The following is a 26,311-nucleotide window of genomic DNA, read 5'->3' as shown; positions in this document are numbered from 1 at the left end:
GTTTTTGTGTGTGTGTGTAAGTTTTTGTGTGTCTAAGCTTTTGTGTGTGGGTGTAAGTTTTTGTGTGTGTTTGTAAGTTTGTGTGTGTTTGTATGTGTGTTTAAGTTTTTTGTGTGTGTGTGTTAGTTTTTGTGTGTTTGTGTGTGTGTTAGTTTTTGTGTGTGTTATTTTTGGAGTGTGTCTGTGTGTTTTAGTGTGTGTGTGTTTTAGTTTTGTGTGTGTGTTTGTGTTTGTAAGTTTTTGGGCGTGCGTGTGTGAGTTTTTGTTTTGTTGTTGTTTTAGTTTTTGTGTTTGTTTTGTTGTGTTTGTTAGTGGGTTTTTTTTTTTTTTTGTGTTCTTTTGTGTTTTTTTGTTAGTGTTTTTTTTTTTTTGAGTTTTTTTTTTGTTTTTGTTTGTTTTTGTAATTTTTTTTGTTATTTTAATTTTTTTTATGAATTTAAGATTTAGTGTGAATGTGTAAGTTTTTGTGTGTGTGTGTGTGTGTATGTAAGTTTTTGTGTGTGTAATTTTTGGAGTTTTTGTGTAAGTTTTAGTGTGTGTGTGTATGCGTGTGAGTTTTGTGTGTGTGTGTGTGTGTGTGTAAGTGTTTGTGTGCATGTAAGTTTTTGTGTGCATGTAATTTTTCGTGTGAATGTGTACGTTTTTGTGTGTGTGTGTATGTGTAAGTTTGTGTGTGTGTGTAAGTTTTGGCGTGTGTGTGTAAGTTTTCGTGTGTGTGTGTAAGTTTTCATGTGTGTGTGTGTAAGTTTTTGTGTGTGTGTGTGTAAGTTTTAGTGTGTGTGTGTTAGTTTTCGTGTGTGTGTGTGTTTGTTTTTGTGTGTGAGTGTAAGATTTTGTGTGTGTGTGTAAGTTTTTGTGTGCATGTAAGTTTTTATGTGAATGTAATTATTAGTGTGCATGTGTAATTTTTTTTTTTTTATGTGTGTGTGTGTGTGTGTGTGTGCGTTAGTTTTCGTGTGTGTGTGTAAGTTTTTGTGTGTGTGCGTGTGTTTGTGTTTGTGAGTGTGTGTAAGTTTTAGTGTGTGTGTAAGTTTATGTGTAAATGTAAGGTTTTGTGTGTATGTAAGTTTTTGAGTGTGGGTGTTAGTTTTTGAGTGTGTGTGTAAGTTTTTGTGTGTGTGTGTGTGTAAGTTTATGTGTGTCTAATATTTTGTGTGTGTAAGTTTTGTCGTGTGTGTGTGTATGTTTTCGTGTGTGTGTGTGTGTGTGTAAGTTTTTGTGTGCATTTTAGTTTTCATTTCCTTGTTTTAGTTTTTGTTTGTGTTTGTTTTTTTTTGTTTGTGTGTGTGTTTAATTGTTTTTGTGTGTCTTAGTTTTTGTTTGTGGGTTTTATTTTTTTTGCGTGAGTGTGAGTTTTTTGTGTGTGTGTCTAAGTTTTTGTGTGCATGTAAGTTTTTGTGTGCATGTAAGTTTTTGTGTGTGGGTGTAAGTTTTGTGTGTGTGTGTGTAAGTTTTTGTTTGTCTAAGCTTTTGTGTGTGGGTGTAAGTTTTTGTGTGTGTTTGTCAGTTTGTGTGTGTTTGTGTGTGTGTGTTAGTTTTTTGTGTGTGTGTGTATGTTTGTGTGTGTGTGTGTGTGTGTGTGTGTTTGTTTTTTTTTTAGAGTGTGTGTGAGATTTAGTGTGTGTGTGTGTCTTTTTTTTTTTTTTTTTTTGTTGTGTATTTGTTTTTTAGTGTTTGTTTTATTTTTTTGTTTTAGATTTTTTAATTTTTTTTTTTTTTGTTTGTGCGTTTGTGTGTGTGTGTAATTGTTTTTGTGTGTGTAAGTTTTTGCGTGTGCGTGTTATTTTTATTGTTTGTGTTTTTGTGAGTTTTGTGTTTGTGTGTGTGTGTAATTTTTTGTGTAGATGTTATTTTTAGTGTGAATGTTATTTTTCTTTTGCTTGTGTAAGTTTTTGTGTGTGTGTGTAATTTTTCATGTGTGTGTGTTAGTTTTTGTGTGTGTGTGTGTTAGTTTTAGTGTGTGTGTGTAAGTTTTCATGTGTGTGTGTGTATGTGTTTGTGTTTGATTGTAATTTTTTGTGCGTGTGTGTAAGTTTTTGTGTGCATGTAAGTTTTTATGGGCTTTTTTGTGTTCTTGTGCTTGTTTAAGTTTTGTTTTGTGTGTTTTTTTGTGTGTGCGTAAGTTTTCGTGTGTGTGTGTAAGTTTTTTTGTGTGTGTAATTTTTTTTGCGTTTGTTTCATTTTTTGTGTGTGTGTAAGTTTTTGTTTGCATGTAAGTTTTTGTGTGCATGTATGTTTTTGCGTGTGGGTGTTAGTTTTTGTGTGTGTGTGTTTGTGTATTTTTTTTTGTGTATAATATTTTGTGTTTGTAATTTTTTACGTGTATTTGTGTCATTTTTCGTGTGTTTGTGTGTGTGTGTGTGTGTAAGTTTTTGTGTGCATGTAATTTTTTTTGTGCATGTGTAAGTTTTTGTGTGTGTGTGTGTGTGTGTGTGTGTCTGTTTTTTTGTGTGTAATTTTTTTTGTGTGTTTTTTAGTTTTTGTGTGTGTGTGTAAGTTTTTGTGCATGTGTGTTAGTTTTTGCGTGCATGTAATTTTTTTTGTGAATGTAATTTTTTGAGTGTTTGTGTCAGTTTTTGTTTTTTAGTTTTATTTTTTTTGTGTCTATTATTTTTTTTGTTGTTGTTATTTTTTTTTGTTTGTGTGTGTATGTTTGTGTGTTTGTGTGTGTGTGTAAGTTTTTGTGTGTGTAAGTTTTTTTTGTGTATGTGTGTGTGTAAGTTTTTGTGTGTGTGTAAGTTTTTGTGTGTGTGTGTGTGTAAGATTTTGTGTGTGTGTGTGTAAGTTTATGTGTGTGTGTAAGTTTTTGTGTGTGTAATATTATTTGTGTGTGTGTAAGTTTTTTTTTTGTTTTTAATTTTTTTTGTGTGTGCTATTTTTTTTGTTTGTGTGTATTTTTTTTTGTGTGTGTTATTTTTTGTGTGTGTTTTATTTTTTTTGTTTGTTTAATTTTTTTTTTTGTGTTTATGTTTGTGTGTGTGTTTTATTTTTTGTTTGTTTGTCAGTTTTTGTGTGTGTGTAAGTTTTTGTGTGTGTGTGTATGTTTATGTGTGTGTGTAAGTTTTTGTGTGTGTGTATTTGTTTGTTTGCGTTTTAGTTTTTGTATGTGTGTAATTTTTTGTGTGTGTGTAAGTTTTTTTTTTGTGTGTAAGTTTTTGTGTGTGTGTGTGTAAGCTTTTGTGTTTGTGAGTTTTTGTGTATGTACCCATATCAATTCTATTTTCCTAAAATAATATAAAAAATTTCCACTTCAATTCAGATTTTTCTCAAGCAGATGAAAGAATTTAAAATATTGTTCTAAATTTTTCATAGAAGATAGAAAAGTTCAAGTTCTCTTCTGAATTTTACCAAAGAACATAATTCAATTCTAATTTCTCCAGAGAAAATAAAAAGCTTCCACTTCAGTTTTAAGTTCACCAAGACATTAAAAATTTAAAGTTCACTTCTAAATTTTTCCGTAGAAGATAGTAAAAGTTATACTATGATTCTGATTATTTTCCATGAAGATAAAAAGTTTCACTTTAATTCTAAACTTTCTTAAATTCAATTCCGACCTTTCTCAAAGAGATGAAAAAATTTTAAGTTCTGTTCCAAATATTTTCCCGGAAGAAGAAAAGTTAAACTTCGATTCTGAATTTTCTCAATGAAAATGAAATAAGTTATTGATCAATTCTATTTTCCTATAATAATATAAAATTTTACACTTCAATTCAGATTTTTCTCAAAGAGATGAAAAAATTTTAAATACTGTTCCAAATTTTTCATAGAAGATAGAAAAGATCAAGTTCTCATCTGAATTTTACCAAAGAACATAATTCAATTCTAATTTCTCCAGAGAAAATAAAAAGCTTCCACTTCAATTTTAAGTTGACCAAGACATAAAAAATTTAAAGTTCAGTTCTAAATTTTTCCGTAGAATATAGGAAAAGTTATAATATGATTGTGATTATTTTACGTGAAGATTAAAAGTTTCACTTTAATTCTAAATTTTCTTAAATTCATATCCCTGCGGCGCATCCCTGCGGCGCATCCCTGCAGCGCATCCCTGCAGCGCATTCCTGCAGCACATTCCCGCGGCGCATTCCTGCGGCGCATTCCTGCGGCGCATCCCTGCGGCGCATTCCTGCGGCGCATCCCCTGCGGTGCTTTCCTGACCCGCGGCGCATCCCGGTGGCCCAGCTGGTGGCACGGTCTGGTCCCCAGGCGCAGCCGGGCGGCACTTCTCGGGCCCGGAGGACCGTTTGGGACGGGGGATGGGCGTTTGGGGGGCCGGGGAGCCAGTTGGGAGCCTGGGGGACATTTGGGGACCGGTGGAGGGCCTTTGGGACCCCGTTGGTCTTTTGGGGGTCCGATGGGCCTTTGCGGGGCCCGGGGAGGGCCTTTGGGGGTCTGGGGTGGGCCTTTGGGGGCGCTGGTGGCCCTTTGGAAGCTTGGAGGACCTTTGAGGACCGGGGACTTCCTTCGGGGTTGGGGTAGGGGGATCGGAACCCTTTGGGGTTGGGGTAAAGGACCTCACAACACTGTTCAAATGAAACTTGTGTATTATAACGACCACAGAGTTTCACCCTCAAATCCTCTTCCAAAATCTCTTCAAAAATCATCTTTTAAAATGTCTCTATCTGTTTCGTCGAAATAATTCCATAACCTGTCTAAAACAGTTTCGCCCAAATAATCCCTAAACGTAATTCAGCGTGTTCCATTTGTTTTTGGCATCTCTGCGCTAATGCATTTCAAATTAATTAGAAACCTGATTCCCGCGCTAAAACAATTCATCGCTAAGATGTTTCTTGGAGAATTGTTTCCATGGCGTTTGGTTATTAATATCCTTTGGAGTTCGACCAAAAGAGTTGTTTCCGAGGCAAAGATATTAATGACTTGGATCTATTCCTGGAGAATCGTTTCTATGCGAAAATTTTTAAAGTCTGACAGATGATGTCATTGGTTGATTGATCTGACAAGAAAGGGAATTAATTTGTTGTTTCTAAGGGGAATTATTGATTCACGATAGGGGAATTGAGGTCGACAGCACAGGTGTTCCAAATTCCCAATGACGGCATAACATTCGCTGAGAGCGTGCACTTACAACAACAACAACATCGACCTTGACAATTGCCTCGGAAACAACAACAACATCGACCTTGGAAAAAGAGGTCATTGACCCCATTAACCACGTTTTCTCCCCAGGGAGGCTATGCCCATATTTGGTGCCCTGTTCGGAGTCAATAAGGCCCTTCTAAGAGGTCATTGACCCCATTAACAACGTGTTCTCCCTAATGACTCTATGCCCATATTTGGTGCCCCGTTCGGAGTCAATAAGGCCCTTCTAAGAGGTCATTGACCCCATTAACATCGTGTTCTCCCTACGGACTGTATGCCCATATATGGTGCCCCGGTCGGAGTCAATAAGGCCCTTCTAAGAGGTCATTGACCCCATTAACAACGTGTTCTCCCTACTGACTGTATGCCCATATTTGGTGCCCCGTTCGGAGTCAATAAGGCCCTTCTAAGAGGTCACTGACCCCATTAACATCGTGTTCTCCCTACGGTGTCTATGCCCATATTTGGTGCCCCGTTCGGAGTCAATAAGGCCCTTCTAAGAGGTCATTGACCCCATTAACATCGTGTTCTCCCTAATGACTCTATGCCCATATTTGGTGCCCGTTCGGAGTCAATAAGGCCCTTCTTTGATGTCATTGACCCCAATAACCTCGTTTTCACCATCCGGAATGTTTGACCTTTTATGGTGCCCCGTTCGTAGTCAATCAGTCACGTATAAGATGTCATTGACACCATTAGCATCGGTTTATCACTACGGACTCTATTCCCAGATTTGGTGCTCTGGTCGGAGTCAATCGGGCCCTTCTCCGAGGTCATTGACCCCATAAACATCGTGTTCTCCCTAATGACTCTATGCCCATATTTGGTGCCCCGTTCGGAGTCACTAAGGCCCTTCTACTCTCTCTCTCTCTCTCTCTCTCTCTCTCTCTCTCTCTCTCTCTCTCTCTCTCTCTGTCTCTCTCTCTCTCTCTCTCTCTCTCTCTCTCTCTCTCTCTCTCTCTCTCTCTCTCTCTCTCTTTCTCTCTCTCTCTTTCTCTACCTCTCAAACTCTATTCACCTCATCTCCTTCCCATCTTTTCATTTTCTTTTCCTTTTCTCTCTTTATCCTCTTTTTCTTTCGTTACTGCCTCCCTCCTCTTCTCTCTTTCTTCAATTCCTTTCCCCTTAAAAAAAAAAAAAAATTGAAAACGGATTTTCAATTACCTGTTTAAAAAAAATTTTTTTCAGGGCCAAAAAGAATATCAAAAAGCCATAAAAGATATTGATGAAGCAATGGCCGTTCGTATGAAAGCATCAAAGGAAATTAAAAAGCTTACTGAAGAGAGGAATGCAGCTGTACAGGTGTGTCTATTTGAGGATTCTTCACTCAATCTAAGGGAAAATATAAAAAACAATAGAACTTGCAAACAACAGAAAAGAATGCTAAAAAAGGGGGGAAAAGAATGCTGAAAAAAAGTGAATGATGAAACTCAACTTGAGTTACCCAAATAATGGAAAATTAGCAAATTAATGAAAATAATATTTTTTTATACCATCAGTTACTATTATGTTTTTAATTCTATTATATATTATTTATTACATTTTTACTGTTCATTTATCATTCAGTCATTCTATCTATTATATTATTATGTATGAACTTGAACTTAAGTAAATAGAGCCTTCTAAAATAGATCAATTTCAATATATAAAAGAACAAATTTTTTCAACTGAAAGCAAGGAGCAACAGCAAAACTTAAAACGAACAGAAATTATTACGTATATGAAGGGGTTGTCCCCTCCTCAATACCTCGTTCTTTACGCTAAAGTTTTTCTTAGAACTTCTGAAAAAAGCTTATTATTCTAGTTAAACGGACCCTTGTGTTTCAAGAGTCGTTCCTAAGGGATTGGGATTAAAATTCAAAGCCTAGCGTAATGAGCGAGGTATTGAGGAGGGGACAACCCTCTCATATGCGTAATAATTTCTTTTCGTTTATTTTTTATGTTGCTCCATGCTTTCAGTTGAAAAAGCGTTTTTTACTTTAATTTCTGATAATTTTTAAATGATGACGGGAAATCTGGCTCCCCTCTATCGAAAATTATTTCCCCCTACGGAAAATACCTTCATGGAACACACGTAAAATACCCCCCCCCCCCATCCCCGCCATTAAAATTCTGCCTAGGGAACTCAATTCTAGCTGAGAATTCCCCCGAAAAAATTTTTACGGACGATTCCGGGTGAAAAATTTTCGGTTTTGGCTCTTTGTGGGGCCGCCTACAATTTTTTTTTTTCGGCAACCTCTTGGGCAACAAAACGGGGAGATCTCGTTTTTCTTTGGCAACCTCCTGGGCAACAAAACGGTGAGGATAAAATGATCCTCCAGAAGCACTGATGGCCCGAAAAGCGTCTATAATTGTCGACGTTTCAGCTGGTGGCAAGTCTGTTACCCAAACTAACCTAACTGGAAACAGACCCGGGAGGAAGGGGGGCTGGACATCCGGGTATTTAATGCCCAAAGCGCCCAGAATCTTAGGCTTTATGGCTGACAATGATAAAAAAAATATATTATGTCTTAAAAGAAGGTAGATTTTTTTATGGCTCTGATATAAAGTTCTGTTGGAGGAGTAACACTGATTTTCGCCTCTTATTTCCTGCCCCTTCGATTTCTGTTTATTACGAGTGTGGTGAGAATCTAACCTCTGTAGTTTTGAAAAGAAATGGACCTTGGGCTGGATTAGAGAGGATGACATTAACATGGAGATTGAAAAGGTAATAATAAAGGTCTGATCCCTAAGCGTTATTCTATCGCTTCCCTCCTTCTTTCCCTTCCTATCAACCTTTTTAGCAGACAGGTAGGTGTATTATAGCTTGGTTAAAGTAACTTGCTTAAGCCTTTCATTTTATGAGATTTGTCGGGGATTAGAGGATTTTTAAGAATTTCATTAAAAATAACTCCAGTAAAATTAGCGAACAAATAAGTAAGAAAAGACCTTCACCTGAGAAAAAAAAAACCTTTGCTCCCCCCTGGGAAAAAAAAACCGTGCCGTCCCCCCTCAACACAATGGTTTTGGTTTTTTGGTTTTGAGCGGTGTGTCTTTATTTGTTATGAAATTCATCCTACTAAGGGTGAATAGATAGAACTTAAAACGAACAGATATTATCACAAATAATAGTGGGGATACCGCCCCCCAAATCCTCTAAAGGCCAGCACGACATTTGTGCTTTACTGAAAACAATTTGGATTTTGGGCGGTGATTTTTATTTGTCATAAAATCAACAGAAACAAAGTGAAATCTCAGTTCTAATTAAGGTTTATAAATAAGAGAAAGCTTTTTGATAGACTTTGCTTTGATCGGGCAAAATCCCGCTAAATCGGGCAAAGTCCTGACCCCTTCCCGCTAAAACAAGTAAAATTTTACCGAAATTTTCAACACGAGCCATGAGACGAAACAGAGTATACTTACAATCTGCATATAAAATTTGTCGTCTACTAATAAAACCTTTTCATGTCAACACAGAAGACCAGACATCTAAGAAAAAAATAAAAGAATTAATCGTGTATAAAACAAATAAGTAAAATTCTTAAATAGAATAACAAATCCGTTTACTAAAGGAAATAAAATGAGACATTCATTGATTTGACTAAGCATGTCAAGCTTTAATTTAAGAGGGTTAATATTCGCCATAAAAGTAGATAAAACCTTCAATAAATGAAAATCATGAGTTATTCTAACCTGAATAACGATGTATTGTTCGCGAGAATGTGTTTGTTGGTGGTTGGGGGTTGCTCATGTCCCTTTCGTAGCTACGTGTCTTTATAGAGATTTCGCACATTTAGATTACTATTAGCATTTTCTATTAGATTACTATTCGTATTTTCTATTAGATTACTAGTAATCTAACACCAATGCTAAAATTCAGTATATTGAAAAATGGGCCTTCAAAAACGTTTTAAGTTCTTTTTTCCCTATTTATAAAGATTCTTAAATCAGCTTCATCGGACTCCCCTTGGAATGTTACGGCAAAAATTTACCATGGATTTTCTACTGAAATGCCTAGAAGTCCAACTTTCCAACAGTCCAACAAAATGGGGCTATAAAAATATTCTTGGTTCTTCCTTTACTTCTTATGTAGATGGTTAAATAAGCTTCAGTCCGTCTTTTCTGTCTATGGACTTCAAGCTTAATCAGCCTGGCGTCCTGTTTATACTGTCACATTCTTCCTCAATACCAACGCAACGTGTAAACTAAAGACCATGGTAAAATGCAACTACATGTACTGCCACTAAATTGCTAGATTAACTAGAAAGAGTGCCAGTAGACTCTTACTTAGGCAGATTTAACTTGACAATGGAAAGATCTCGTTTTAAAAAAAAAACACAAGGACGTGACAGCAAACAAAATAATTATAGCCATTATCAAATGAATAAACATTTCAACAACATGAACAAATTATAAAGATAAACTTAGCCTGTTTTACCCTAAGCTTTTAAATTTGATTCATTAAAAAAAACAGGTTTTCCAAAGAAAAGTAAAGTCCAAATTAAACTTAAGATTAGCAAAAATAATAACCTATAATAATTCTAACTCAAAACGACCCAAAATTTCTATTAAAGAATAAATGAAACCCAAAACAAACAGAAATTAGATAAACAACCATTCAAACAAACATACAACATGTACTAATTTAAGGGATAACTAAATCTTAAAACGAGTAAAACTTAAATTGAAAATGCAAATCAAGCTTAAAACGAACAAAAATCACTACAGACAAGCGCTTGGCGTCTGCCATTTTCCCTAACTGTAAAAGTAGTAAAGCATACTTCGCCATTGGCGCATACTACGCCACTGGTGGCTAGTTGCCTTCTGATCACTTTTGACTCTTAAAAAGAGAACTAGAACATTCAATTATAATCTTTTGAGCCCTCTCCGAAGTTTATACGACCATCTCTTCCAAAAAAAACCTTATATGCCCTAGGGGTATAATTTACAATACTTACCCCCGGGCTCTGGGGGGTTGTATTGGCCCTAGATTTTTTGTTATATAATTTTTGGACCATTTTGAACAAAATGGTTATCTCAAAATTTTGGGGTCTATTTGTCCTCCGATCACTTTTGACTCTTAAAAAGGGAACTAAAGCTTTCAATTTCCAATCACGTCAGCCCGCTTGAGGTTTATACAACCACACTTCCATTAAGACTTTATATGCCCCCGTGGAATAACTTACAACACTTCCCCTGGGCTCTGGGGGGTTGTGTCGACCCCGAAGTTTTTGTTATCTGATCTTTGAACTACTTTGAACAAAATGGTTGTCTTCAAATTTTGACTGCATTTGGGAAAAAAGGCGTGGGGGGGCTAGTTGCCCTCCACTTACTTCCTGGCAGAAGGGCCAGGAAACGGAGATCAGCACCGCCGGTAGGGACTGTAAAGTCCAATGCCGTATTCTTTATCTTTTTTACCTTACCAATGTACTTTCCTGTTTTACCGAGTGGTAAACAATCAGCTTTTAATTCAGTAATCCATTTTAAAACATCTGTTTTTTAATCAAATTTCAAGTAATAAATTCTCGTCAAGTCCCTTTGACCCGGCAGTAAACTTTCCAGGAATCGGCTACATCCTTCTTTGCCTGCTATATTTTGATTTCTTGACCCCTTCTGCTTCATCAACCGGGAGGTCCATGAACACCAAAATTTTAGACTTCTTCTCAATTAAAATTTGTTGCACATCCTCATTTAAATAATATGCTCTGTCTTGTGACTGGAGATAGAGGTTATAATATCTTCCAAAGCGGTGAACCTACAAAGAGATAACTCGTTATTCTTCTTCTTCATAAATCGGGAGGTCCATGAACACCAACATTTTAGACTTCTTCTCAATCAAAACTTGTTGCAGTTCCTTATTTGAATAATATGCTCTGTCTTGTGACTGAAGATAGAGGTTATAATATCTTCCAAGGCGGTGAACCTACAAAGAGATAACTCGTTATTCTTCTTCTTCATAAATCGAGAGGTCCATGAACACCATCATTTTAGACTTCTTCTCAATCAAAACTTGTTGCAGTTCCTCATTTGAATATTATGCTTTGTCTTGTGGCTAGAGGTAGAGGTTATAATATCTTCCAAGGCGGTGAACCTACAAAGTGATAACGAGTTTTTCTCCTTCTCCATAAAGCGGCAGGTCCATGAACATCAAAAGCCCGTGGTCCACCTGTTCACTGGCGACAGTATTAGGACATAATGTCCAATTAAAGGAAGAAGATAAATCTGGTTGTTATCGCTTGTGATCATACGATTGTGATCCGCTTGTGATCATACGATTTTGATCACTAGTAAATTGGTCTCTTCTTTAGAATCTCAATGGATGATTTGAATATTATTTTAACTTGATGAGGAGGGAGGTTAGAACTCAAAATAGTTTTGACTCTGAAATACTGCCAATTTGTTAATCTGAATGTCTATTTTTATTCACACCTTCTCCCTGTCAACCATTCTCTAGAATGATCACCAAGAATATATCTAATTGTGTTGACTCTGAAGTAACACTTGCTAGTTTGGATTGTTATTTTCATTTTTATTTTATTTTTTGTAGCTCTTAGTAAATGTAGCTCTTAGTAAGCTTTTTGGTAAATTAAAATATTCTATTAGAAATGATGGACTTGTAAAAACATCCCCATGAAAGGTTTAGGTGCCCAAGATATAGGGAATAAATACGCTTATTTATTGTCATATAATTAAATAGTCACAGTTCATGAAGACAACATAAAACTATCAGCATACAAGAAAAAAATATAAGTAAGATAAAGAAAATAGTTTTTAATTTTTATTTATATTTTGACAAATTATAATCAATGCATGTTAAGTCTGGAAACAGTAAAAGAAACCCCCTCCTCCTATGTTTATGTTTAGTAATTAATTTATTAAAGTGGAAATACGTGCTTTTCAATGCCAGTTATCAATGTTTATTAAGTAGTAATTGTTTTATTAATTTACCATATTTCCCTAGGAATACTCAATGATAATGTCTGAGCGTGACAGCGTTCATAAGGAGATTGAAAAGCTACAGGATGAATTGAATCAAGCAACAAAAAAGAACAAGGCGCTTGAAAGTAAAATGAAGGAATATACTGAAGAGGTAATTTAAACAGACTATTATACCTTCACAACAGGGGGATGATTCTCTAAATTCCTCCCTTCGTAGTCTTAGTCTGAAGAGAGCAATCCCTGGAACAACTTTCTTTCGGAAACACCTCCCTCCCCTGGGAAATACTTACCTTACCATCTCTTTGGAAAGCCTTGAACTTATGTTTATCTATAATTAAACTCCTGACTCTATATATTGAGCGGCCATAGAGGAAGTTTCTCTGCCCCATGACTCATTCCCTTCTAAGAAGTCGGGAAATACTTGCATGAAACTTCATTTTTCTTTTACTTTTTCTGAAGTTGAATAACTCTTCACGCCACAAAAGCTTTAACCTATATGCGCCTAAGATTAAGCTTTTACTTTCACACGGTGGATGTTTAAGAACCCCCCTCCTTCACAACATTGGTTTGGACGTCTCCCCCTTCCTCGGAGACGTTAAAAAATAGTGGCCGGAAAGGCACTTTTTCCTTACTTCGACAAAGGCTCAATTCTTAAAGAATGAATGCTTTAAGACGAAAGTAATGTGATAAATATTTTTAGTTTTTACAGCAATACTTCGGGAATAAAAGGGTATGTTCGGTTGTATTTTGTTTTAAACAGTTCCATTTTCATTGAAGTTTTTCGAAAGGTACTCGGTAAGTAAAACACAAGCACTTACTAACTGGCTACAGTTTTGCATCATAAAGTGCTCTCAGCAAAAATTATTCAATATTTAGCATAAAGGAGGGGGTGTAGAAGCAGCAACGCCACTTATGTACGACAATTATTGTTCGTTTTAAATTCTAACATCGCTCTTTACTTTTTTTTGAAAAAGGGTGTTTTTTGTCTTTTTGTTTATTTAATTTTGATGAAAGAGGGAACCGAAAATGACTAAATAGCATCGCTATATAAATTCTGCCTAATGGGTTAAAAGCGAAATTATCCTTGATTAATTAAAGTAAAAGGCTGATTGATTAAAAGTGATATATTCTGGCCCTCCTAAAAAAAGAATCTGAAAAAAGTAAATACCAAATAGTAACTCCTGATTTCAAAGGGAGTACCAAATCTATATTAGTACCAGCATATAAAAAGGAGATAAAAACAGAATTTTGCCTGCTGGAGAAACAAATTTTTCAGCTGATTCAAAAAAGGGATGACTCTAATTTCCACCCGCGTGACAACACTTTGTTCGGTGAGGACATGTGGATTCAATAAGCTTGTTGCTGATGCGCAAACATTGTAAAAGTAATTGGACATTTATGGTTCTTTTAGCTTAATTTCAGACGCTAATGGCCTTTTGTTTTTGCTCACATCAAACAAAAATAAAACGCAAAACAACTTGTCCCTTATATTCCTGGTTTCTATTAAAAAGCTGATAGAAAAAATTGCATTCCTTTTATTTGTATAAGATAAAAGTAACTTGGAAATTTAGCGAAATTTCGCCAAAACGAAAATTTAATTGTAGTTAGGACCTAGCTAAAGGCTCAGTTGTGGTTTTTGTGGTTTTACCGCTGTTCAGATGCTATTCGATGCTGCATTTATCTAGCATATATTTCTTGAGCTTTGGAGAAATCGAAAATAATGAAGCTATTAGTTTTTTGGGTAAATACTGTATCTTTTTCGGCAACACCAGTTTAAAGTGACCCACTTTCTGATAGCTACTTATGGATGTAAAATCAAGTGTCCTGAGAAATAAACCAATAATTATCTCGCTATAATCAAGTTAGAAGCATGGAAATTTTGCAGAACAGTTTCAGAACCATGACAACAAGCATATACATGGAAATCCCAAAAAGAAAATCACTAAAAAAAACAGAAAGTTTGACTTGGAATGACGGCATGATTACATCACGTGAGAGCTGAGGTCCTTGGCTGCCAACTGTAGCGAGCGAAGGGCAGGGCTGCCATCTGTATTACGAAAGTGTTATTTTAGCACTATTTTAGCACTATTTCAGTCAATTTCTTTTTACTGTAGCACCAAAAATTGCTCTGTAGCACACAAATTTGGGCAATTGTAGCACTTTAGGAACTGATTTCGGTGACAACCCTGGTAGAGGTAAAAAAAAAGCTTGGGAAGTAGATAAAGAACCGGAAATGCCGGCTCGTATGCTCTTAATATGATAATAGCATAACCAGTCCCAAAATACATAAGTTTAAGTTTCATTTATTTCAATAGAAAATTAATAGCAAACACAATGTCCCAAAGGGCTCAATGGCCCGTTATTGGGGAAACAACTTACAATAACTAATTAATAATAAAACTGGGCATATCCATACTAAACTACGCCTGAATTTAAATCGATAAGAAATAAGAAATCAACTCACCGACACTTCCCACGAATACGGTAATCTTCCCATCAGACAATCAATCTTCTCATTCTTCCCATTCATCGACAATCGATCTTCCCATTCAGGACAATCAAAAAGAAATTAAAATTTTGTCTACATCATCGAGGATCCAACGCTGACTAAACAACACCTAAGAAATATATTAAATCTTGTCAGTATTAAAAACAAAAGAGGCAAAATTACATTTATTTACTATTCTTTCTATTATTTTATTTTTTTACTACTTTGTATATTTTTATTTATTATTATTTTACCTTTTCTATTGTTTTAATTACGTTTGTTGTTGTTGTTTATTTCTTTATTGATTCCTAACCCGCCAAACAATACAAAAAGTACACAGAGACAGAGTACAAAATAGAGAAAATGACAAAAAATGGGAATCAAAACATCACGATAAATAAAAGCTCAAGTAGGGATAAAATCCTTTTAATAGACAGTGATGATGATAACAGTGATAGAAATTCACAAAAATGCCAGATATTTCGGTCACATATGCAGTGACCGTCATCAGTAGTAAAACATTAGTACAAAACAGTAGATAGATAGATAAATTGTATTTCATACAAATATAAACAACACATAATTAAATAAAGCCAACAGGGAGCTAAACTCGAAAGGAAGGCTAACAATTATTATAATGAGTTCAAGTACACCAAAAATAAAGATAAAAAATATAAACAAAAAAACATCGTAACATATAAAAGGATAAGGACAAATGAGGCTACCCCAGCACGGCGAAATCTAAAAATAATGCTAAGAAACAAATTATCAAGAAGAATCACCCCGTCATCAAAGGTTAATAATGTATTAACCTTTACAGTTTAATAATAGTAAACAGTTTTACTACTGATGACGGTCACTACATATGTGACCGAAATATCTGGTATTTTGTGAATTTCTATCAATGTTATCATCATCACTGTCTATTAAAGGGATTTTATCCCTATTTGAACTTTTATTTATCGTCATGGAAAGGCAGTGTGGTCTCCGAAACCATCTAATGAAAACATTAAAATGATTATCAAAACATACCATAAAGATTACATATTAAACACTGGACAACTGTCTCAACTGTCTGTATAAGAAGGATGAAAACAGTTTTTGCGGTTATGTGTCAGAATAAGTTTCGACAGAGCTATTTGTAGGTCGGCTATTTTATATATGCGGATTAATGCTCAGTTTTGGGTCCAAGGGGGTAAATGAAGTAAATATTTTGCCAATTTGAAATGTACTGAACGGAGTGTACGTTAATCTGTTTGTGTGAAAATCTTCCAAAATGGTGTTGTTTATAAGGAATATGGAAGTAATGTTGAATTGTACAATTTAGCAAGGATTATTCGGTTGGAACATTGTTTTTATTACGGATAGCTAAAGCATAAGATGAACCACACTTGTTTTCAAGATGGGGAATTAGCAGCAAACAGGTTCACTTTAGGGATGGCCCAATTGGAAGACGCGAAGGTAAACAAGTTAGGCAACTGGCTTTACCAAAAAAACGTCCCAACTGGACTGACGGAGCGGGACCGAGCATTCGCATAAGAGACAAGTGTATTGTGCCAGTGAAGATATTGTAGTGTAGTGAAGATATTGTGCCAGCTTTGATTTAAAGACGATTCTTGACCACTAAGGTCCTTGCGTTGGTTAAAAGATTGCCGAAACCTGGGATTGAAGTGATTTTGGTGTGAAAACCCAGTTTAAGGATTTGGATGGTGTGCGTCTAAGCTTGTTTAGGTGTCTAAGCTTGAAGGTGTAGTGGTAGCGTAGATAAGCACTTCTAACTACAGATTTGCATGAAAAGCAGAACGAAGACACTTAACTTACAGCTCAAATCTAGCCTGTACGCAGAGTACAGTAAACTTGTAATAAACAAGTAAGAAAAAGTAAACAAGTAAATAAACTTGAGGATACTTGAAGACTATTTTTTTAAATACCTTTTTTGTGAATAATTCCATTGGAAATTGCGGTTTATTGATTTTTCATTAAAAAAGGGAAAAAAACGACAAGTTTCCCCACTCCATTAAAAAAAAAAATGTCCCCCCCCCCTCCCCTCATTTCCGTTTGTTCCTCAATGCATAAGGATACGCATTTTGATGAGCTTCTAAGACGCCGCTGTTAAATGGAGTAGGGGCAGTGATAGCACCTTGACGCGTACCTTCATAAACAGAAACAAAACTATTAAGATATTTCGGTAGGCTACTAGGACAACTGAGTGTGTTTCGTGGAGCACGTGTTACAGAAGTGAAAATTTACTTGTAAATATGCTGCTGCTCTCCAGTGATTCACTTCAGTAATTGCTGTAAATAGGAGCACATAGTACGCAGTATCAGAGTACACATAAATAAACTGGTGATACTACTACTACTAACAACTCACTGTAGCACCAAGTTACCTAAGGCCAACACAGCTGCCAACGCTCCTCCTGCACCTAATATAAGAATTCCTTTTGTATACAGTATATCGTCAGTCGGGTATCAAAAATTTTTATCGCTATAGTTGTAAATTTTTGCAAGAACAATGGAAATAAAAATTCGCAAGGGGAAATGAAAAAGTTGTGAGGTTGTTTTTTGCTCTTCTGAAAATTCACAATGATGGACATACGATCTTTTGATTGCCGACTGACGATATAAAGAATACATTATAATCTGCCTTTTTGTATTGTTCATTTTAGATAGTAATTTAAATTGGTATACTCAGTTGGTCTTCTGGTGTATGAGAAAAAAAGGCTTTGAATGAAAAATTTCTAATGGGCCATTTACAATGAGATATTTACAAATACCGAGATTTAGCGCTAACTAAACCCAATGAAGATTGTTTATAGAATTTTTCAGCCAATCCGAGAATGATATAAAAAGCTGATTTGTTCAAAGTAGCGGTAGCTAAATCTCCGTATTATTCAGATCTCATTGTGAATGGACTTTAAGAAAACCATCCTTTTAGTGCCATAGTTTGTTCAAAAAGCACAGTTAGACACATATTTGGACACAGGATGGAAAGGGATGCATGATCCCCCTGAATTCATTTAGATTGTGTTTCTATCCCCTCCCCTTAATAAAAGTGAATTTAGAATTTTTTATTGTCTTTTTACCTAGGTCAAAGCTCTTCATTATCAGGCCGAGTCTTTGCGAAGAGAAGTGGCCTCAGCACTGCTTGATCGCGACGAAGCCATCAAAGAAGTGAATGAACTGAGAAAACGACTTGGTGAACAGAATGATATTAGTGGAAGCATTGATGGAATTAAATTGCGCCGCGACTATGATACTGAAAAGAAGGATAGGTAAATGTTAATAGTTTTTCTTAAGTTATTTTGAGCCATTCGCAATCCGTCGGTAATTTCTTAGGTTGATAAAATTCCAGCTCGACGGGAGCTGCAGAATATGATTATAGAGCTTGAGCATTGATAAACGAGCACCTTTTTTGGCCCGAGCGTTTATTTTGTTGCAAATATGGCAATAATTATCAAACAAATAAGCACGTTTTGAAGGTTTGAGTTTTGCCTCCAAAATAACTTAAAAATGGGCGAATCATGAGAAAATATGTAGAAAAACATTGTAGGAAACAATTGCAAATATCTTAATATATTAAAGGGGGGAGTAAACCCCTCCTCCTCCTCCGAAATTTGAAAAATTGAGACCTAACAATAATTGACCATAGTTTAAACAATTCACCACTCTTTAATATAAATCCATTTTTTAGTTGCTTCTATTTGAATTATTATCTTAATATATTTTGGACACACATAAAACAGCTACAGATTACTTCTAAATAATATACTGAGAATACTTGGAAATTTCTTACATCGACCGTTAAAATTTGAAAATGCATCAGCAATAGAAACGCTATTTTCGTCTTGAATTTCTTAGATTTGAAAAATATAAATTTTGGGAGTTATTTTTCTGAAAAAAACTTTTACTATCCCCTACTTCGGATCTTAGGTGTTCTAGGACATATTGAGTTCCTTCTGTTAGTTGAGGTTTAAATTTTCAATTATCGTTACTAATTACCAATTTCTTCAATGTCAGCATAAGTAATGTCTTCTTCATATCAAGATGATACTCTTGATCATGCTAAAACTTAGAAATGGGACCGAAATTTTCATATTTTGTGTTTTATTGAAACTGGAACTAAAGGTACGTATTTTCTTTATGAGAAGGCCTGAATTTGTAAACCCTACAGGTGTACTAAATATGATCAAATAAATAGGTGGTTTGAAGATACGAGTTTTGTTTTGGCCAACTAATGAAATGACTCATCAAGTGGTGCTGAGCATTATGCCAGTTCATTTTGTACTGCCAGAAAGGCTGCGTGAATTATGCAGACGAGAAAAAGAGAATGTATGACACCGAGAAAAGATTAATTCAAACTATTGATAAAACTTTGAATAGATTGTGATGGAGGAGGAGCGTGCGTAGCTGTGTTGGCCTCAGGCGGTTCAGAGCTGCTGATGAAACGATATAACAAATATTTAAAAATAACAACAATATAGTTTTTAATGAATGGTGTTCGTCATAACAGGATGACACTGGATCGTGTTATGTTCTTTATAAGGGAACCCTCACATTACATATCCCATGTTTAGCAAGAAACTAAAATGCAAGAACTCTATTTTCTTTGTAAGAAGAACGCAGATTTCGTAAGCCTATGGGGATTAGTAAATATAATCGAACAAATAAGCAGGTTTTGAGGTTTATCTTTGTGTGGCCAACTGACAAAACAACCTATCGAATGGCGTCGAGATTTGCGTTGGTTTGACCGAATTTTAAGCTACTGCATCAATCATTTATCAATAAATGGGGTATATGTCGCTCGGTGGGTTGCACGGAGTAGGTGAAATAGGTGGTTTCCCTAGAGTAGGGGCCGTATTATATGGACTTCAAATCCTTCTCAAGGCTACCGTTTCTGGTAATAAGTATAATGTCATAGGCTATTATTTTTCTTGTTAAGCCATGCTGTATCTAGAAAATTCCTGCCTAATGACTCAAACGGATGATTAAACAGTTCGTGGTAACCAATTGCTAGTGAAGAGTGTTCCCATAGAAACCAAAACCCTACAAAAAGAATTTGATAACAATTTACACATCAGACGTATCCATTGAACTTAATAGGGTAGCTCATATTTTTTGCCAAATTCAGCCATAATAATGCAAGCGTTTGAGGGCTAAGAGAGACAAATCGTTTTAAAAGTGTAGGTGTACGAACTTAATGTTGGCTTTTTCACAAAAGATTAGCGTGTTCTTGGCCTGTATTATGAACGCTCAACAAAAAAAACTCGTTTGGGGGATTAGTAAATAAAATCGAACAAATAAGCAGGTTTTGAAGATTATCTTTGTCTGGCCAACTGAAAAAATGACTTATCAAGTTCCCTCTGGTAAAAGCAAAGACAGAGCTAACACTATTGGTGCATATTAATTCAATTTTTCGGCAAAGATAATTCAAAAAGTGGCATGCGGTTTTTTTTGCGGTAATGTGGCCAGCGTAGAGGGAACCAGACGTCAGTGCCGTTAGTCGTCTCCGGAGTATTCTTTCCTAAGCAAGGGCTGGAGCTTCATCGGGTCGATGTTCCTGATAGTGAGTTGACCGCGGATGACGTCTGCCCATCTTATGCGTAGTCTACATCTGGGGCATTTCTAGCCATTTGCAGTTGGGTCGAAGATGAGTCGAGTGGGCAGGCGAAGTAGATGACCGTACCAGCGCAGCAAGCGAGACTCGAGCTGCTCAGACAGGGGGTTGTAATTTAAAAGATTAAAGGATCTCCCAGTTCTGTACCCTGTTAAAGCATCTAACGCGTTCGATTAAAACAAAATAAAACTATTAAAACAAAACAAAAAAATTAGTATAATCACAATAGTAATTCCACAAACCTTGCATTGAAAATATTCAAGCTCATCTAGATAACCTTTAATATTTAAAAGACAATCAAAATGAGTATTAATCTAAAAATGCCTCCTAGTTTAAAAATTTCTGTAAAATTTGGTTATCGGCCTTTTTATTTTGATAAACACTGTCAGAACACCCTTTAAGTCATTTCTGAGAAAGTATTCGCGCCTCCTTGTCTTATTACGCCTTTTCTCTAGAAAAGTCTTTTCTATTGTATTTATTGAGGACTGAAAGGGGTTTTAGCTACCTAATGAAAGGGATATGTAGTTATCTAATAGGGGGCGATACCATTGATGGTGCCGCTAAACGCATGGTAAATTTATAGATGGTAGCTAGGTATGCCAATTCAAAGTTGTCCAGGCAGGAGGTGAAAGGAGGGGACATCACATTGTCAAAGATTTCAATTGAACTGTTCAATGCTTTTGGGTGCATTTTCTTGTATAATCAGAAAATAAAATAACTAATAAATAAATTAGTTAGGCCCCAAGCATGAATTGGTACGTCTGTTAATGAATATTTAAAAGTTTTGGGGGTTTGGATAATAGTTAGACATCGGTGCCAAAGAAGACAAGCATATTCGGTTTGAGATCGGACAAACATAAAGACTAGACTGCATCTAATGAAAATTTTGAAGTTAAAGCGAGTAAGGCAAGTGATTTTAGGCAGAGGGAAACTGTTTGGAGGATTTACCATATGTAAATTCAATTTTAGGTAAAATTAGGAAATATATTTCTTCTTTGACTGTTGGGTAAAGCTATTGCTCATGAAGCTAATTAATTTTAACCAAATTTAACAAATAGTCAAACTTTGTATGGGATTTGATGTATATTTGTCGGCTGGTTGTGTCTGCTCTGATGAATAAGTTTAAAAAGAACTAAGTATTTCTGAGGGAAGTAACGAGCAAAGTTGAAACTTATAACTAGCAAAAGATAAACTTGTATTAAAAAAAAAATCTACCCCTATCCAAAACAAAAAAAAAAAAAAAAAAATAAAAAAACATTTAGCTTTGATATGAGCATCAGCCTTCAAATGAGCCATTAAACAATTTTCTACGACCTGCAAGCCAGTTGCTAGCGCTGGCTGAAAAAAAGGTATACATCAGTGCTACCAACATAAAAAAAAAGTTGTTTTTGTAGATGGCGTATAGTAAACTTTCTGATAAGGGTTTTGACAATGAGGATTTAATGCTGTTTTTTTTTGTCTTGAGTTGGCGTAGTATTTGAGGAATATAATTACAATTTACTTTTCTCTAGAGTTTGAATAGTAGTTATTGTTTCTGAGTCAACCTTTTTCGAAAAGTATTTTACACTTGACAGTTTCGTCGAAAACGCGCCCTAACGCTTTCTGTTAGTATTGTCCTTGGTTTCCTCTTTGCTAGATTGTAGCTATTGCTGCAACCATATACGTAGGCTCGAAGCCCCATGATATACAGGATCATTTTGTCCTTCTTAAGTTTAGATGTCGCTCTGTTTTTTCTTGTTTTTTTTTTTTCTTTTTTATCATGATTGAAAGGTGAACTTGTGATTTCAGAGATTTTCGCGGTGAGAGACAGGATTCAGACATTGGGGGATTTCGTGGAGAAAGGGATAGCAAAAGTCAAAGAGGTGAACAAGCAGACAACCTTGATCAGGCTAATCAGGAAATCGAGAAGCTAAGAAAACAAAATGAAAAACTACAGGCAGAACTAAATGGTAGGTGCATGTTGAGACATAGTTTATTATTACTTACTGACACCCGCCGATCTCTTATAATGACGTTTAGATTATGTATCGACTTGCAATGGGGTAGGAGGGTACCTACAGCCAGGTATCTACAGCCTACAGCCAGAATCGTAAAGCTTGTTTACAAGGCCGTATCCAGGGGGGTTACCCGGTTTGAACCCCCCCCCCCCCGAAATTTTTGACCGAGTCGAAAATTAGTCTAAAAAATACCTGTAAAGACAAAACCTTACCAGAAAAAAAATATGCTCCCACGCTAAATCCTATTGCATTTTGTGGGTTAACGGTTCTGATCAGCTTACGCAATTAGGTAACCGTAGGTAACCCCATGTTCAAGTGACCTTGCATAGTAAATTAGGGTTAATAATATGCGCTCTGATCAGCTTACGCAATTAGGTAACCCCAAGTTCACCTGACCTTTCATAGTAAATTAAGGTTAATAATATGCGCTCTGATCAGCTTACGTAATTAGGTAACCCCATGTTCACCTGACCTTGCATAGTAAATTAGGATTAATGGGCGCTCGAGGTATGGTATAAGAGAGTGCAAGATTGTCAGTTCATTGTAGTTCAATTTCGGACTTGGCTAAGAGAAGAGCGATTTTCAACATGAAGAGGAAGTGTGACATTACGTCGTTTTTCGCGCCCAAGCGGACCAGGGATGTTTCTGACAGTGGCATTAGCGGGACGTCTGCGGAGCATTCATCTACACCTGTGGATCTGAAGGGCACTGGAGCCATCATTGAAGCTTCTGAATCACGCACACTGGAACCAACCACGACGCAACACGCACTTGCACCAACCCAGTCTTTGTCGTTGTTTGCAAATGACATCGGTCGTTTTGTCAACAAATCATCCAGTCTCGATTCAAATTCTAAACTTTGTTTGCTGAAGAGCCCTTGGACTCCAGATGTCTCCTCCATTTTTTCAGTATCCGAAAAACGGAAGCTGAAGTTTCAGTTAACTTGGCTCGCTCGTTTCAGTTGTTTGTCCTACTCTCCGTCTGAGGACGCTGCTTTTTGCAAATTTTGCGTTCTGTTCTCGTCAGAGACAGCTGGCAAAGGCTGCCACCAGCGCTTGGGGAATGTAGTCACCAAACCATTCAGGAACTGGAAGGATGCGATAGAGTACTTCACAGCTCACCAAACAAGCACAGTTTCATTTGCAGGGAAGAAAAATCGTCGCCTGGATTTCGTTTTATAGATATTCGCCCTTACTTTTAGCTAAAAAAAACAAAAACTAAAAAATATATATCCTACTTCTAGCCTAATATTTGTCTTTTTTTTGCGCAAAAAAAAAAATAGTTTTTATTTTTAAATGTATTTAAATACTTGTCTTGTTTTTTCGTTACTAAAAAAAAAAAAAAAAAAAAATGTCCCTTACATATATGAAAGTATGCCTAGTGGACGCGGCCACGTTCGCAAGGGGCGGACTAACGGTCTCGAGCTAACGTAATGTTGCTCGAGGATGTTAGACAAATTCCACGGGACAAAATCGGGTAACCCCCCCCCTCCGAACAAAAATCATGGATACGGCCCTGCTTGTTTATCTTCAGGGACCTGTAGTTGTATACTTATGCTAATTTTGTGCTTTTTTTGCTTTAATTTTGCTAAATTTGTGCTACCTTTTACTGGTTTTTGAAACATTTTAGGCTTGGAATATTTATTTTCATGCAAGTGGTTTCGCACCTATCATAAATAATGATACAACGTTCTGGCGAAGTTTTGTAATTCTTAGTAAAGTGTTTGCATAGCTATTAGTATGTGATTTACATAGAATCAAATTGTTTTTACCATTTCTTACAGAGGAAACAGCTAATAGGGGTTATGTTTAGAGGCAATGAACATAGTCTTCGTTTGTACATACTGCGATTTTAGAAATAATAACATATTATGTGTTCGGTTTTAGGTTTTGAGGCAAAATGAGACAACATTTTAATGTTTTGAGTGGTTGATAATTGCAGCTTTTAATCGATGCAGCCGAACCGATAAAGAACCAGCTGAACCTGACTAAAGGTTGCTGCAACTTCAGGTTGTCCAAGCTACGTAGATTATAGTGTTTTTTCTTCTTTTTCCGTAGTAGACCTACATTCAAATTTCATTGCTCACCAAAATTAATTTTTATACAATTAGATGCAGTAAATCCAATCAATAAATCCCATGCCTCAATTATAAGTAATGGTAAATTTTCTGGGACTTTGACCCCCCCCCCTCCCTAATGTGAATTGAAAGTGCAAATTCGACATCTATTTAGTCGGTGACAAATATCTTATTGTAAGGTTCAGTATGAAGAGCATCATAATGTCTTTTCTGGGTCGGGGGGGGGGACTGAAAAGCATATTTTAAGACACGTACCTTTCAAATGTTTTGAAAGAAGATCCTTCAGGTCAGTCTAAAGGTGTGTGGTGAACTAAATTAATCAAATATATTTACCACGGTTGTCAAGCTACGTCTTTTGATTGCAATGATTAAGCTCATGACTGTTGATGTACCTTCTCCCCCCAGCCGTGTGTGAATAGTTATAAAGGAAAAGAGCTCCAGAAAGCTTTTTCTATTGTAGATGGTTGTGTTCTCTAAAAGTCCGGTCTATAAATGTGTGTTCTTTCTACAGTTGTAAGTTCTCAGTTTGTGAAAAAAAGAACCTTTTTTGGAACAATAATAACTGTCGGCTCTCCAGCTCCCAATATCTCTTTGGAACACGACCTATATCAATTATCACTTTGGGTGATAATTGATATAGTGATATAACGTTTTTTTTTCTAAAATCTAACGGATTAATATCGCTATATCACTTATCACCTATATCACTTATCAATTAAATACATTTGATACAGTTGCTGCGTCTTTTGATTGCAATGAGTAAATTCATGATTGTTGAGGTACTTCCTCCCCCCAACCGTGTATGAATAGTTATCATAGGCAGCGTGATTGCGATGCCTAAATGAAGAACTTTGTTGGCCCAATGTATTACTTATTTATTTTTTTTTTTTTTGTTCTAGACCAGGGCACTTCGTATCGAAGGAGCTGTCGTATAAACTTCGAAAGGGGCTCATTCGATTGGACATTGGAGTGGCTTGTGCTCTTTTTAATAGTCGAAATTGATTGGAAGGCCACTAGAACCCCTTCCACGCCCCCCATTTCCCCAAACACATCCGATAAAAATTTTTTGAGATAGCCATTTTGTTCAGCGTAGTTGTTTTCCAGATAGAAATTATGTTTTTCAGGAGGACACTCCCCCACAGCCCTCAGGGCAAGGGTTGTAAGTTATGCCCTGGGGCAAAAATATACAAAAAAAAAAAATAATAATAACCAAAAACAAAAAGAAAAGTTGAAGAAAAACATAAACATCTCTGAACCAAAATCCAAAAGAAAGTTTTTCATTTTACTCTTAAATAAACCAATGTTGTCCGCCACCCGAATGCTCTTTTGTAGAGAATTCCAAATCTTGGGATGTAGAAATCTGACTGAAAACCTGCTCTAGTTCCACTTCTGTATTCACTGGGATAGCCATTTTGTTCAGCGTAGTTGTTTTCCAGATAGAAATTATGTTTTTCAGGAGGACACTCCCCCACAGCCCTCAGGGCAAGGGTTGTAAGTTATGCCCTGGGGCACAAATATACAAAAAAAACAATAATAATAACCAAAAACAAAAAGAAAAGTTGAAGAAAAAGATAAACATCTCTGAACCAAAACCCAAAAGAAAGTTTTTCATTTTATTCTTAAATAAACCAATGTTGTCCGCCACCCGAATGCTCTTTTGTAGAGAGTTCCAAATCTTGGGATGTAGAAATCTGACTGAAAAACCTGCTCTAGTTCCACTTCTGTATTCACTGCGTAGAATAGAATTTGTTTGCGCTAAAAGCTCATAGGCCATGGCAAAAAAAATATAAACAAAGAACAATTACAAAGAAATTGCACAAGTCCTAACATAAACCTACAGAAATCTACTTCTATGATTCATCGCGAGACGAAGGAACCGTGCCATGCTTCTAATACCCATAAAGCACTCATCCACACACACTCACCAACCACTCAAAATCATAATCCCCCTTACCAAACACTCCAAGTCTCCAATCACTCAGCTCCTCACGTTCACATATCAAGTGATATACGCTATCATCTAAGCCCCCACACATAGGACAATAATGAGGACCAGCCTTTGACCTTTCCCTCCTGATAAACTTTCTTCTTTGAGTTCCACTTGAAGTACCACTAGAA

General features: G+C 36.2%; 1 protein-coding gene across 1 annotated transcript in view; it reads left to right on the top strand.

The window, feature by feature from the left end:
- The window catches only part of Dlg5 (MAGUK family member discs large 5), a 195,504-nt gene that overhangs the window by 97,881 nt on the left and 71,312 nt on the right, over nucleotides 1-26,311 (top strand). Inside the window, exons 8-11 of the mRNA XM_089089949.1 lie at nucleotides 6,286-6,399; nucleotides 12,038-12,166; nucleotides 17,593-17,777; nucleotides 21,908-22,068. Of these exons, the coding sequence (XP_088946075.1) occupies nucleotides 6,286-6,399; nucleotides 12,038-12,166; nucleotides 17,593-17,777; nucleotides 21,908-22,068 (589 nt within the window). The remainder of the gene's footprint in view (nucleotides 1-6,285; nucleotides 6,400-12,037; nucleotides 12,167-17,592; nucleotides 17,778-21,907; nucleotides 22,069-26,311) is intronic.

Source organism: Artemia sp. Qi Xiang Cuo, chromosome 5 (genome assembly GCF_049724085.1).
Source record: "Artemia sp. Qi Xiang Cuo chromosome 5, ASM4972408v1, whole genome shotgun sequence".
Lineage (NCBI taxonomy): Eukaryota > Metazoa > Arthropoda > Branchiopoda > Anostraca > Artemiidae > Artemia > Artemia sp. Qi Xiang Cuo.
The sequence above is the reverse complement of the archived record's forward strand: the minus strand, read 5'-3'. Positions and strand labels throughout refer to the sequence as shown.